This window comes from Fistularia commersonii, chromosome 3, assembly GCF_037954325.1.
Source record: "Fistularia commersonii isolate RoL2024-O1a breed Wild chromosome 3, RoL_Fcom_v1.0, whole genome shotgun sequence".
NCBI lineage: Eukaryota > Metazoa > Chordata > Actinopteri > Syngnathiformes > Fistulariidae > Fistularia > Fistularia commersonii.
In genome coordinates, this window is record NC_141286.1 from 14,567,860 (window position 1) to 14,581,578 (window position 13,719).

The 13,719-nt window shown below is 42.0% G+C and overlaps 2 protein-coding genes across 3 annotated transcripts; one reads left to right on the forward strand and one right to left on the reverse strand.

The window, feature by feature from the left end:
* The first annotated feature begins 284 nt into the window (after positions 1-284).
* On the forward strand, positions 285-5,545 carry cog8 (component of oligomeric golgi complex 8). The gene is made up of 5 exons (XM_086143758.1): positions 285-727; positions 1,651-1,858; positions 2,420-3,229; positions 3,896-4,064; positions 4,191-5,545. The coding sequence occupies exons 1-5, from the start codon at positions 399-401 to the stop codon at positions 4,493-4,495; spliced, it is 1,821 nt and encodes a 606-aa protein (XP_085999884.1). The 5' UTR covers positions 285-398; the 3' UTR covers positions 4,496-5,545.
* A 502-nt stretch (positions 5,546-6,047) lies between these two features.
* On the reverse strand, positions 6,048-12,983 carry nob1 (NIN1 (RPN12) binding protein 1 homolog). 2 transcript variants are annotated; one of them, XM_086143759.1, is made up of 10 exons: positions 12,906-12,983; positions 11,943-12,075; positions 11,141-11,274; positions 10,957-11,028; positions 10,731-10,871; positions 9,311-9,457; positions 8,674-8,907; positions 8,203-8,300; positions 7,790-7,934; positions 6,048-6,430 (listed from the first exon to the last, which is right to left on the reverse strand). In XM_086143759.1, the coding sequence occupies exons 1-10, from the start codon at positions 12,972-12,974 to the stop codon at positions 6,161-6,163; spliced, it is 1,443 nt and encodes a 480-aa protein (XP_085999885.1). In that variant the 5' UTR covers positions 12,975-12,983; the 3' UTR covers positions 6,048-6,160. The 2 variants fall into 2 exon arrangements, with proteins under 2 accessions (XP_085999885.1, XP_085999886.1); XM_086143760.1 differs by lacking the exon at positions 10,731-10,871.
* Positions 12,984-13,719: the final 736 nt, after the last annotated feature.

A 13,719-nucleotide genomic window follows, 5' to 3' on the forward strand; every position in this document is an offset into this window, starting at 1 on the left:
GAAAAGATATAAAATTCGAACACTAAAAACGAAAAAGTTTGACCGAACTTGAAAAGTTGGTTAAATTGCATGAAACGTGTTTCTTCCGGATGAAAAAAACGCTAAAAAAACATTCACATATTGACCTTTTGGGTTAAACTTTAATACAATATCGACTTTTGGGTTAAACGCGTAATAAATTACGCAAATTGTAGCCTTCACGGAGTACTCCGCCACGCTCGATGGCGCTAAAATTCACGCTTTACGCTTGAAATCAAATAACACGAAGAAGAAGTTGTCCGGCAGGAAGTTGTTGTCCGGTACAGGATACGTGACGACACAAAATCCGTGTGTCATGTCAGTGTGCTGTTTTATTAATTTTTTGTTTAACCTGTAATTTTAGCACCTTCTTGTCCATTATGGCGGCGGTGGACGTGGAGGACGAGAGCATCCTTGCGTCCATTTTTAGGGACAGTTTTCCCGACTGCTGGAGGGACAATCCCGACTTCGCGGCCTACCTGTCAGAGCTCAGCTCGTTCGGCGTCGACAAGCTGAGCCGGGAGCCGGAGCGGCTAGCGGAGGAGCGGGCACAGATCCTGCAGCAGACCCGGGAGCTCGCTTTCTCCAACTACCAGACCTTCATCCGCACCGCCGACTGCACCGAGCACATCTACCGAGACTTCGGCCGCGTCGAGAGCAGCGTCTCCCGGCTGCTCGACAAGCTGCCCGGCTTTGGGGAGAAGTGCAGGTCGGTGCTGCTCTGATAAAATGTTGAAATAAAAAATCGTACACCAATGTCCAGAGAATATTTTAAATACGAATCGAACATCTATAACCGATGTTTCAAAGAAATCGAATCCCGGAATTTCATTAAACTCAAGTGCATATTCATCAGAAAAATCCATCCAATGACAGGGTCGTTATATTGCAATAGAGTATCTATCTACATAACAGTATCTATGTTTGAATGCAGTACAAAAATTAAGAAATAGACATCTTAGCTTCACCAGATTATGTAGCATGTGTCTTCACCATGTACTTTTTAAATGTGATGAAATTCTAAAATAATTGCCCATTACTGAATTTGCAAAAGTTCAAGAACTATGCATTAAATGCACATTTTCAATGGGCCGGGAATGTGCTGCTTAAATTGATAGGAAATGTAGTGTTGTACGGTTTAGAAACAGTGGCACTGAGGAAAAGACAGAAAGAGAGGCATCGTCTTTGAATATGTTGAGGTTCTCTGGGAATGACAAGAATGGATAAGATCAGGAATGAGTCATTCAGAGGGACAGCACATGTTTGATGTTTTCGGCATAAGATTTAAGAGGCCAGACTGAGATGGTTTGGTCATTTATAGTTGAGGGATTGTGAATATATTGGTAGAAGGATGCTAAAGTTGGAACTGCCAGGCAGGAGGCCTAGAGGAAGACCAAACAGAAGATTTATTGGCGTTGTGAAGGAGGACATGAGATTAGTTGGTCTGAGAGAAGAGGAAAGGGTTAGATGGAGTTGGTTGATTTGCTGTGTCCCCTAAAGGGAGCAGCTGAAAGGAAAAGAAGAAGAGGAAGAAACCTGCTCCTCAGGGTTGATATGTAGTCCCTCCGTTGTGAATTTGTAAATACATTGTTGTGAACAATCCAAAGTTGTACCTTGTGTCTCTGCATCCAGGGGCTTCATGAAGGAGGCTGAGGACATCGGAATGAGCCGTCGCATGAACAGCCTGACCTTAAACCGGCACACAGAGATCCTGGAGATCCTGGAAATCCCTCAGCTCATGGACACCTGTGTTCGTAATGGTTACTATGAGGAGGCGCTAGAGCTGGCGGCATATGTCAAGAGATTAGACAGGAAGCACTCGACGCTCCCCGTCATCCAAGTGAGTCCCAGCAGCTGCTTGAAACTAGTTAGTCTGGTTGTCCATGGAGAAACACAATTGACCATTCCGAGGTCACAGTATAGCAGCATTTTTGGTTCAGGCTTTCAACAGTCACTATCAAGTCAGTTAACCTGAAACTCCAGAACAAGAGAGGGGTATGTTGGATGCTCACCTTGACCTCTGAAAGGGGAAAAGTCAGGGATTTGAGCTAACTGAAAGAAACTTTTCAGTATCAATTTAAAATCTAATATTTAGAGGGCATAGAATGACCTGAAAATGCCTGATGATTGATGAGAAGTGATCTAAAAATATGTGAAAAATGTCCTCTGATTTTTGTTACAAACTGTAATTGAAAACTAATAAATGACCCATAAATTATTCAAGAAATAAAACTGAACATCACCAAGGATTGACCAGGACATAAGTTCATTTAGAAATTTGTGAAAAATTAATACATCACCATGAAAACCGGCAGGAACGTGCTGTGTAAATTACCTGTCTGCTTGCAGATATCTTGTGTGCGTAAGTGTGTGTGACTATGGTAACACTATGGTTTTTCAGGGGATTGTGCGTGAGGTTCGCCAATCTACGCAGCTAATGTTGCAGCAATTGCTGCAGCAGCTGCGCAGTAACTCCCAGCTGCCTGTCTGTCTGCGCGTCATCAGCTTCCTGAGGCGCATGGACGTCTTCACAGAGGCAGAGCTTCGGGTTAAGTTCCTGCAGGCCCGTGGTGCATGGCTGCACGCTGTCCTTGCTGCAGTGCCTGATGACGATCCCTATGTACACATCACCAAGACCGTGGAGGCTTGCCGTGTGCACCTGTTCGACATCATCACACAGTACCGCGCCATCTTCTCTGATGAGGACCCACCACCACCGCCTGCCTTGGATGAGGCTGCCATTTTCCATGGCTGGGTGGTGCAGCAGGTTGCGGCATTTCTGCAGACACTTGAGCGAGACCTGCAGCGTGGAGTGGGGGGACGGTTGGATTCCCTGCTGGGTCAGTGCATGTACTTTGGCCTCTCCTTCAGCAGAGTTGGAGCTGATTTTCGTGGGCAGCTGGCTTCCATGTTCCAGCGCGTGGCGGCGGATACCTTTCGTGTTGCTGTGCAGGAAGCGGTGGACAAGTTCCAGGAGGATATGAACCATTACACGCTCATTGCCCTGCCCACTGCACTGGGAGGGGCCGTTCCCCCTGCTGCCTCAAGCATCCAGCCCGGGACTTTGCAGCCCCCCATGGCCCTGTTGGACTTTCCGCCCCTTGCCTGCTTTCTCAACCACGTGCTTACGGCCTTCAATGACCTGCGGCTATGCTGTCCCATCGGTCTGGTTCACGATGTCACCCAATGCCTAAAGGAGGCATTGCACGCAGTGAGTCACATGACACAAATATGTAAAAGAAAACTGCTCTTTAATGCAAATCCTTTTATAAAAATAAGGGTGATGATGTGTTGTTTCATAGTTTGGTTTTGTCAAATGTTATGGTATGCTAATGATCAATAATTAATGCTAAATTTAATTTCATCAAAAATGTTGAGCATGAACTGCAGGATGCCAATGGCTTGTTCTGCAGTCAAACAATATGCATTATATTTTGATGTATAATAATTTTTCTCTTTCTAGCTTTTTAACTCTTTATTTTTATTATATAATTTTTTTTTAATATGAATTATTTCTAATTTAAGGCATGGGTGAATAAATATCCTGAAAATTAAACAAAGAACATTCATGTAATAATGGGCAAGAAAAGAACATTTTTTAATTGAATATTTTGAATATAGAGTTGATGGTTAACAAAGATAAGATTTTCCAGAGAAATAAATCAGATTTAGCTTGACATTTGTAAAAGAAGGAGACTATTATATTTGAATGAGTTAAAAATATTGGGAAATATCTGGAAAAATATGGTCTGTCAGCAATAGATACAAAGACAATGCAATCAAAATAATTAATGCACAGGGATCAAGAAAGGATAGATTATTATTAATACTTAATTAGCAGTGAGGTGGCATTTCACATGGACGTGTTTCCTGTTAGGTGACTCGGCAGTTGGTGGCGTTCCACCGGGCCGAAGAGTCTGCTTTGAGTGACCGTGAGAGAGAACTCTTCATCCAGTTCTGCTGCGCTTTCGCTGAAGATCTGCTGCCCTTCCTCAACCGCTGCCTGCAGGTGCTTTTCCCACCCCAACAGGTGGCGCTCATCCTCGGTGAGTCTCAGGCCCGCCGACTCCAAAATCCTCTCCTTATTCATTGTCCTAGAATTACTAAACCACCAGAAGTGATTATATCTTTTGCATGTGGTCTATGATGTCACTGCATATGTGTCTCTCCAGGTGTTCCAGCCACTCAGCTGCAGCACTATGACAATTTGGGCTGCATCAACCTCGATGGTATCCTGCAGCCTCTGGACTTCCTGCTTCCACCCAGAGACATGGACAAGCAAATGGATGTGGATGCAGAGCTGAGGCGTCTGGCCTCTGACATATTGCCTGAGCACCCGATTGAAGAGACAGAACTGGAACCCAGCCAGCATGGACCTCCAAACTCTGACACCAAAGATGGACTGAGAGGAGACGGAGGGACAGTGGAGGATGAGGGGCAAGAAATGACACGAGATCAGGATGAAACGATAAATTAAAAATGTTGCATTATCAGAACATTTAGATTGAATTCAGGTCTTCGCTAGATGTCCCCTCATCGTGGGTCCCTTCATAAGGCTGCCGTGAGCAGAAAGTGACACACACTCAGATCCCTAAGGGGCAGAGTTTACCAAAGTGCCAGGAAACGCATTCCTTTAAAGGTGTGATCAGCTGATTTAAGAAAATGTGCACAAAGCTGATGTGACAGGAGAGATCGGTCTATGGTTGGTGTTTTTCACCACAAACCCCATAGAATGAAGCAAAAGAAAGTTGAGACAATATTATCATCCTGGAGGGTAATTTTCCACCGATGAATGTCAAGGCAGGATTACTACTTTTCTTAGGAGCTTTTTTTCTTTGTAAATGTGGGAATTTTCTCATATTTTTCTTTTTTGTTTAAACTGTAAGGCGAATGCTTGAATACTTCTGATGTCCGGTATTTATGCAGAGCTTGTTGGGAAGAATTTAAACAGTTAGCAGACCTCAGTGGTCCATGTCTGGATGGGGATGGGCATGGTGAAATCCAAGTTCACAGCATAAAATAATAAAAAAAAAATCCTGTTTATGTCCGCATACATGAAATGCTGATTACTTCTAAATAAGTTCCTAATGTACAGACAAGTTGCCCTGCAGGAGTGGACTGTTTCATGTAACCCTCTGGCTTTTTGGGTTCAAATGAGAAATCAGTCTTTATTAGCAGATTTCAATGTGACAGTTAATGAGGTGTAAATATACAATCTTTTAAAAAAAGCATGCTGATGTTTCTGCAGATTTCAGCCGTTTATTTCCATCAGCTTCTGTGGCATCTTAAGTCAGTTCATCAAGAAGTCAAATGCTGAAAATATAACCCACCCAAAAAGTAGGCTTAGGTACACAAAAATCATTAATAAAATTATGCATCTTCCATGCCAAACAGCACATCAGGGCTTAAAACTGCTCATTTCTGGGTGTTTTTTTTTCTTATTTAATTTGGTTATTTACTCCATGATGACATTGCTTGTGGACCCTTAGCTTAACTTTTAAATATGATAAAAATAAATGAAAAAAACATTAACTTGCATTAACATTCCTTCATTTTGGGTTATGTTGTCAGATCTGTTTGCTTTTTCAACCAAAATTCCCTTGTTTTGCAAAAATGCCCTTGATTAAATTTGCAAATCCAAATGGAATGAGAATTTGAAAAGATGAATTTTCCAAAACAGTTGAAAAAAAGATCTGAAAGTTATTAAATTCCCTGAAATTTTATTTGAATTAAAAAAAAGATCTTTAAATGATGTGGGATTTTGTAATTCTTCAGTTTCCATGTTTGGCTATTCTTGGAAAAACAAATGAAATTGGTAAGAAACGGGAAAATTAACTCAAGTTTCAATATCACTAAAAAAAAATAAGGAATGACTGAAATTGGGAATTACAAGATAAATAGCAAAAAAAAAAAGATGATCAGAAAATTTGTGGAAACTTACGACAAAATAAATAAACTAATGATAAAAAAATAAAGACAAAAAACTGAAAGAGCCTGTAACAAATGATAGATCTTTTGAACAGAGTCAAATGTCAAAATTGAGTTTTAATGAAGTTGCTGTTCAAGATGTCTCTTTTCTCAGGTTTCAAAGGTGTAAAACATGTCGGCCTATGTTTTCAGTCCAGATTCATGCCGCTCATCCTCACTTCTTTTTGATGAACTTTCCGCGGGCAGCATTGGGGTTGGCACGGCGACGGCCTCCGCCATACTGGGCATCACGGAGGTGGAGAGAGGCGGAGCGGCTGTAGATGTCATGGGAACTGAAGGGGGAGGCTCCTGCAACATAATCCGGATTGAACACATCCGTCTGCTGGCGGGCCTTCCGAGACAGACGCTGCTGCGGGAACCGCTGATCCTCCACCAGGCAAGGGTTGTTGCTGTGTTTCCCGCCATGTGGCAGCGGCAAGGGGTGCTGTAACCGAAACACATACAACTGATAATTGTGACATGTTCCTTCTGCAAAAGTCTGATGAAAGTAATGCCTTACAGCTGCCGGTTCTGTCAGCACTGAGTTGTGTTGTCAAACAAAAGAAAGTTTCCACATGATATTCATACGTGTCATCTTCCTACATTACTTGAATGCAGCCTCGGAGGGGCACAGGCCAGTGTCTACCTGAGCCGGGCCCAAGCCCGGATAAATGCAAAGGGTTGCGTCACTAAGGTTATCCGCCATAAGACTTGTGCCAAAACCAAATATGCAAATCAAACCCAAGAATCTCATACCAGATCGGTCGAGGCCCGGGCTAACAACAACCAGCATTGGTGCCAATAACCTAACAGGGGTACCTGTGGAAATTGGGCTACTGTGAGTCGAAGGTGAAGAGGAAAGCGTGTTCAGAAGCAGAAAGAGAAGAGGAAAGCTAACAATCTGGGACTGACAGGAGGGACTTTGAATACTAGGACAATGACAGGAAAACATAAGAGTTGTTTGACATGATCCAGAGAAGGAAGGTGTATATACTGTGTATCCAGGAAACCAGGTGGAAAGGTAGTAAGGCTAGAAGATTGGGAGCAGGTTTTAAGTTGGACTATCGTGGAACTGAAAGTAGAGAAATGGAGTAGGGGTTATCTTGAAGGAGTTTGCGAGGAATGTTCTGGAGGTGAAAAGGATGCCAGATAGACTTATGAGTCTGACATTGGAAACTGAAGGTGTGAAATTGAATGTTCTTAGTGGCTATGCCTCACAGATGGGATGTGAGTTAGAGAAGGACAAGTTCTGGAATGAGTTACATGAAGTGATGCAGAATGCAGAAACCATCCCCGTCCAATCTGGCACCTGAAGAGAAGACTGCGCTCTCCTCACTCCAGAAAGTTGAGAGGATCACCATCCTCCAAGCCAACAAAGGTAGATGTACAGTGATTCTGGATAAGAATATGATATGATCAGGAATGAGTCTATTAGAGGAACAGCACGTAAGATGTTTTGGAGAGAAGGTCAGAGAAGCCAGGCTGAGATGGTTCAGTCATGTACAGAGTAGGAATTGTGAATATATTGGTAGACGGATGCTGGAATTGGAGCTGCCAGGTAAGGAGGTCTAGAGGAAGACCAAAGAGAAGATTTATGAATACGGAGAGAGGATATGAAGTTAGTTGATGTCATAAAGGAGGATAAAGAGAAAAGGGGTCGATGGAAAAGGTTGATTTGCTGTGGCAACCCCTGAGGGGAAAAGCCGAAAAGGAAAAGAAGATCTTCCTACATTACATAACTTTCTTAACCTCAATCTTCCAATTTCTGTATAGATATCTATATGTTCAGTATGTGTATGTGTACCCTGAGGCCGCGGGGGTTGAGCACACGTGGGTTCCGAGAGAAATGCATGACGATGCTGCCATCCAGATTGAGGGTAACTGCGACCTTCTTGAGCGTCTGGTTGCCGCAGTGAGGGCAGAACTTCTTCGTCATGTTACTGGTCGTCCTGACAAGGAAACAAGGTGTAAATATGTCATGACCTCGTTCAGTGTATCAGTTCAAACTTTGATAAACACAATAAGAAAAAGAAACAAGGTGATATCCTTATTTAAAGTTTGATGTTGAGTCAGATTTTATGCCCAACGTTTACGCTGACCTTTAATACTATCAGTGAAATAATAAATTTTCCTGTTTTTTTCTTGTAGAATAAGTGCTTTAGCCATAAAAGTGCTCCCTCTAGTTCTGCCGCCCCCACAATAACAAGTGACACTGACTTGAAGCAAGCGTGGCAGCGAAGGATGTAGTTCCTGGCCTGTTTGATCAGCATGCCATCGACTGACAAGACTTGGAGTCCAATCTGGAGTAGAACGTTCTGGAAAAGGCAGGAGGAAATCAACCATACATCAAGTCATCACAAAGTCTGACACACTTTTGTAAAATGTATACATACTTTTTTATCTTCAAAAACCCCTACAAATATCCTTAAATCTTTCAAAAAATTGAAAACTCCAGCAGTTATGAATGAACCTCTCCAACATAAGCACAAATTTAAAAAAGCAAAAGAATAAGTTACTCCAAAATTCCAAAAGAAACTGTCAAAAGCCAACAAAATTGCAAAAAAATCTGCTGAAACTAAGGAAGATTTGGATTTGTTTCTCTGAAACGAACACTTTTGCTTACTATCACATTTAAAAATTTACAACACATTGGTAACATTGAATCGCAGGGATGACATCATAACTGACCTGCATGGCAAAGTCTGTGGTCAGACATCCCACTTGGATATTAGCAGGCACAGTCCAATCAGATGAGTCCATCTTGACCTTCTGAATGTTGCTCGGTGTGATCCACCCACCACCGTCATCGTCCTCATCCTCTTCATCCTCCGCCTCCTCTTCCTCAGGCTCATTCTCTTTATTTTCATCGTCCGACTGGTCCTCCTTTGGCTCCCCCCACTCTTTGGAGGTGTCTCCCACTTCCTGTAAATTACAACCCGTGAACAATCACATCACTGTGGTGCCAGTCTGCTGTCAATGCATCACTGTTGCCTTGCAGAGCTAAAGATCACAGCAGAGGGCCTGAGTCAGACAGGTCTTAAGGCCACAGCAGCATCTCAGGTAAAGATCTTCGCATTTAAACAGCCAAATTATCATGAAAACCTTATGGTAGCATTATGACAAATGAAAGCATGCAGACAAACACATGAATATTACCAAGACAAAAACTAAGAACAAAACAATATCCTTGTACTCTACAGATAAAGTGCTGAGGTGTAAGATGGTGACATTAGCATTAAAAAGTTAGTTGTCCTTAACAATTTTTGCAATAGCAGCAAATTTGCAGAAAAAAATGCTAGCACCATGACAGTGAAGCATAACTCACTAGCAGATCCATAAGCTGCCCGTCTAGCATCGGCAAAGGTGTTCTCCAGAACTGGAAACTGTTAAACTCTTCATTGCTGGAAACCACATAAGAAGGGGAGGACGTCTGATCGGGTTTGTCATCTGACTTCTGAACCTCCAGTGAATTCTACGGAGTAGCAGCAAGAAACAAGAATCAGGATCCTTTCTAAGGCTGCTGTGTTGCCTCCTCCCACAGCAGCAGGAGTTTAAAACATCATGAGATGAGAATGAGATGAGAACAACTTTATTTATCCCGAAGGAAATTGTTGAAGTCATCATCAAGTCACCCGTGTCAAATGTAGCCTCAGGACAGCACAGGCCAGTGTCTCCCTAAGCCAGCCTCGGGGGGGCATGCAGCAAGACAGAGTACATGTGTGTGAATGAGGGAAACCCGGGGTGGAACGGTGAGGCATTGAAGAAAAGACACAAAGCAGAGCTGGAGGTTGCAGAGATGAAGATGCTAAGGTTCTCTTTGGGAGTGATGAGGATGTATAGGATCAGGAATGAATCTCAGAAGAACAGCACGTTAGATGTTTTGGAGAGAAGATCAGAAAAGCCAGAGATGATACAGTCATGTACAGAGGAGGAATTGTGAATATATTGGTAGACGGATGCTGGAATTGGAGCTGCCAAGCAGGAGGTCTAGAGGATGACCAAAGAAAAGATTTATGGACAAAGTGAGAGAGGATATGAATGTAGTTGGTGTGAGGAGGATACAGGGAAAAGGGTAAGATGGAGAGGGTTGATTTGCTGTGGCGAACCCTGTAGGGAAAAGCCAAAGTTGTTGAAACATTCTATACATTTTAAGCTTGTGTTCCTGGAGTAATAATTTCTCAACAGTTTAACCATAGCATTTCCCACACATTTTTTTTGATCAAGTGAATCCAAGAAATTGATTCAAAAGACAAAATACAAACATAAAAATCAACAGTGATGAGACAACTTAACCTCTTCCGGCGCTTCCGGGCGGCTGCCTGCCAGGGTTTCTCTTCACCTTAGTGTCTCTTTTTCCTAAATTCTCTACTTCTATTTTTCTATTACTTCTTCTTGCTTTAGTAACTATTAAGTTAATTGAATTTACTAGTCTTCCCTCAGCCGCAGGGAATCTTCAATCTTTGTAGTTACTGCTAACAGTTAGACAATTCATATTTCATTATATTTCTTATTCTTCCTCCTTTCTACTATTATCTATTACTGTTATGTTTTTTACTTGAAACTCTGGCACAACAATTTCCTTCGGGATTAATAAAGTTGTTCTCATCTCATCTCTCATAATTAGGAAAACAAATCTTTACTGAGTGGGCAATCCCATCTGACAATCCCAACAATACAGTTCTCTGGAGATTTCACAACAGATTACACAATACGAATATAAAACCAGTCTTAGTGCTCTGCCTCACCAGCAAACCCAGCAACTCGTCCTCGATTGCTGGGAGAGGTTCCCTCCAAAAACGGAAGCTGTTGAACTCTTCGTCATCAACTACAGTCTCTATCTGGCTTTCAGAACGAGGCGTCTGTTGGCCTGAACTGCCGGTGTTTTTCTGAATGACAATTACATTCCAGGTTGGTAAAAAAAATAAAAATTAAAAAATGAAGAGTTTCACAGGAAAATAGACCTTTGTTTACCTTGGAGGGGAAGTGGAATCCTGCCACATTCACTGGCGTCTCTGGATGGCGCTGAGTACTGTGAACATTTATCTGCAACCGAAAAGCAAAAAGCTTCAGGTTTCATTCTCTGACTGCCAGACGTCAATGTCAAAATCCTATCAAGGCACGCACGCAAAGGGTTGCCATCAAAGTCAGTTGGTACCTTGACCTCCGGCTCTGTCTTCAGATGCTGTGAACCAACATGTTCCACTTCCAGCTGGTAGGTCAACGCCAGGACTTTGATGTCTGTGGCCGACAGACTAGGGTAGTCTCCGGTTTTCTTGGAGAATTCTGTCACTGGCAGGAGGGAAACAACAGGGTCACTCAATCAACAAAAGGGTTGAGGAAACTTGTGAAATTTTCCACTATGCATTCATAGGTCTCTGTAAAGAAAATTAGAGGGAGTTTTTTTTTTTTTTTTTGTAGACGAAACTCTTCATTTGCTACAGCCTAACCAAAGCTGTGTTGCATTTGTTGACCATTTGGAGATGTTCAGTGTGGTGATGTATTCATTGACCTCTTCTGAAATGTTTGAGTGTTGCTGTTGATTTGCTGATCAAAAATGGTTTGTTGAATGACACAACAAAATATGTTCAGCGCTAACTTCAATGGCTGACATCAAACAGACCAGAGTGTACTTGTTGACGAGATCACAAATGTGTTCAGTACTGTACTTGCTTACTTGTGACTAAACACTAGGAGTTCATGACTTGTAAAATCCGTCATTACATTCTCTATCCTGTCCAGATGTACTTGGGTTTAAAGGTACCTTTGCTTTATTGTACTGATGAGTTCAGATGGGGCAGGGCATAAGGAGACATGTCATGAGGTCTTCAGACTTATTTGGATGTGCTTGGCTGTGGCGGTGCACTCAGCGACATTAGCAAACATGGTTGGATGTAAAATAAGATTTGCCGATCATTTTAATGACCTGTGTGTTGGGGTATGATGGGGCATTCACAGACCTGTGCGTATATGCTCGGGCATTGGCTCTCTGAAGGTCAGCTTGTATGGCAGGAAGGCCAGGCTCCTCCTCGTGGCTCTGTCTCGGATCTCATCCACCACCTCCCTCAGGGTGTAAATGTTCCTTCCCATTTCCTGAAAAACAATTGCCTTGAGTGATGCTGTGATCTCAGAGAATGGACAGCTTTTCCATCAATCACTTCGCAACTGGTGATTATCTTGTTGCTGCTTACTAATGTATAAAGTGATAATTTACTGATGTTTTGCAGACACAGTTTCTTGTGGTTGTTACTTGCTGAATTCAAGATCTGTGAAAGTTTTCAGGTTACTTTGTTTACATGTTCAGGTTGTTTTGCACCAACTATCATTCTCGGGTGAATTCTACACTACTCATTGAAAACATTCCAAAATTAATTATTACATTTAAATTACTTAAAGCAAAGGACAGATTCGAAGTTTTTCTCAAAATCAACAGCCTAGGTCAGTTATCATAAATACAGCAACAGTATTACATACATCAACAAAGCCTCTCCGCTCCAGTGTGATTTTTTTATATTTAGTAAAATCACTGACTCAGAATCCTGAATGTACATAATTCCAGTGACATATAAAGAACAAAATGGTAGATTGAACTCTTTAGGAGCCTCAGACGTTGTGACCCCGTTCAGATCAACCGGACTTCGATCCAAAGTGTTCCGATCACACCCTATGATCGTTTCAGACCCATAACACAGTCCCATGAGCCTTTGGGGGAGTGTCACTGTTCACTGCGACCTGTTAAAGTATTCTGCGTTTTTATGGTGGACTCCCTGTCTTGACAAACAACGTTCACGCTGCTCCGCGGCCTTTCCACACCACCGCTTACTGCTGCTGGTACCGGCTTCCCCCTCCGCTTACAAGTGGACGCCTGGACACCGGCGTACTGCTTCGTGGCTTTAACGGGTGTTATGGGACCGAAGTCTCACCTGTAGAGGAGCTTTTTTCAGAAACGCTCCCGCATCCGCGACGACGTGCTCCACCATGGACTGCGCCATGTTGCTCCAATGACGACAAGGCGCGGCGACCAATCAGACAACAATGCCCAGCTACGTAACAGAGTGACAGACGTCTGATGTTTTAAATCTCACGTTTACGTGTGTGAAATTTGAATACAAATTTTGATACATATTTGACCAATGGAATTTCCTTTCATTATGATTAAACTTAACAATTTTAGAGATTTCCTGGTTACAGGATAGGTTCCAAAGATAGGCAAGAAATTACGAAACTCAACACAAAACGTTTATTTATAATGTGTGATTGAAAATGTAGATAATATAAATATATCAAATGTCATATGCAATTATTCATGATTTATGCATCAAACATTTTGCTCAGTACTTAGTATGATAGTCAACTATTTAACTCCTAAAAAAATTAAAGCGATTTTTCTGAAGTAATAATAAATAAATTCTTCTTGCAATAGAATTTCAATTAAAGTAGCGTAATGGAGTGAAAACATGAAAAGCAGCTCTCCACCTGAAACACATTTTCAAAACAAATTAAATTGGACCAAAACTTTGCCAAAAAGTGTTTTGATGTTTACATTTTTAGTACATTTTTAGTACATTTTTCAGGACGTTTATTTGATTCGAATCTGAGACAGCTTATTGATTGTATACTACATTTTCAGTCAATGTTTGAAACACTCAACAGGGTTGAAAAACAAACAAGACTTTTATTTCTATCGGAAATAAATATTTAAGAAGAATAAGGATAAGGCACCCCTTTCACGTGATT

Coding starts and splice junctions, on each gene's coding strand:
- cog8 (XM_086143758.1), top strand. CDS start 399: ATGGCGGCGGTGGACGTGGAGGACGAGAGCATCCTTGCGTCCATTTTT. Junction 1,859..2,419: donor CGACGCTCCCCGTCATCCAA/GTGAGTCCCAGC, acceptor ATGGTTTTTCAG/GGGATTGTGCGTGAGGTTCG. Junction 4,065..4,190: donor ACAGGTGGCGCTCATCCTCG/GTGAGTCTCAGG, acceptor GTGTCTCTCCAG/GTGTTCCAGCCACTCAGCTG.
- nob1 (XM_086143759.1), bottom strand. CDS start 12,974: ATGGCGCAGTCCATGGTGGAGCACGTCGTCGCGGATGCGGGAGCGTTT. Junction 12,076..12,905: donor TGAAAAAAGCTCCTCTACAG/GTGAGACTTCGG, acceptor ATTGTTTTTCAG/GAAATGGGAAGGAACATTTA. Junction 8,301..8,673: donor CCACAGACTTTGCCATGCAG/GTCAGTTATGAT, acceptor TGCCTTTTCCAG/AACGTTCTACTCCAGATTGG.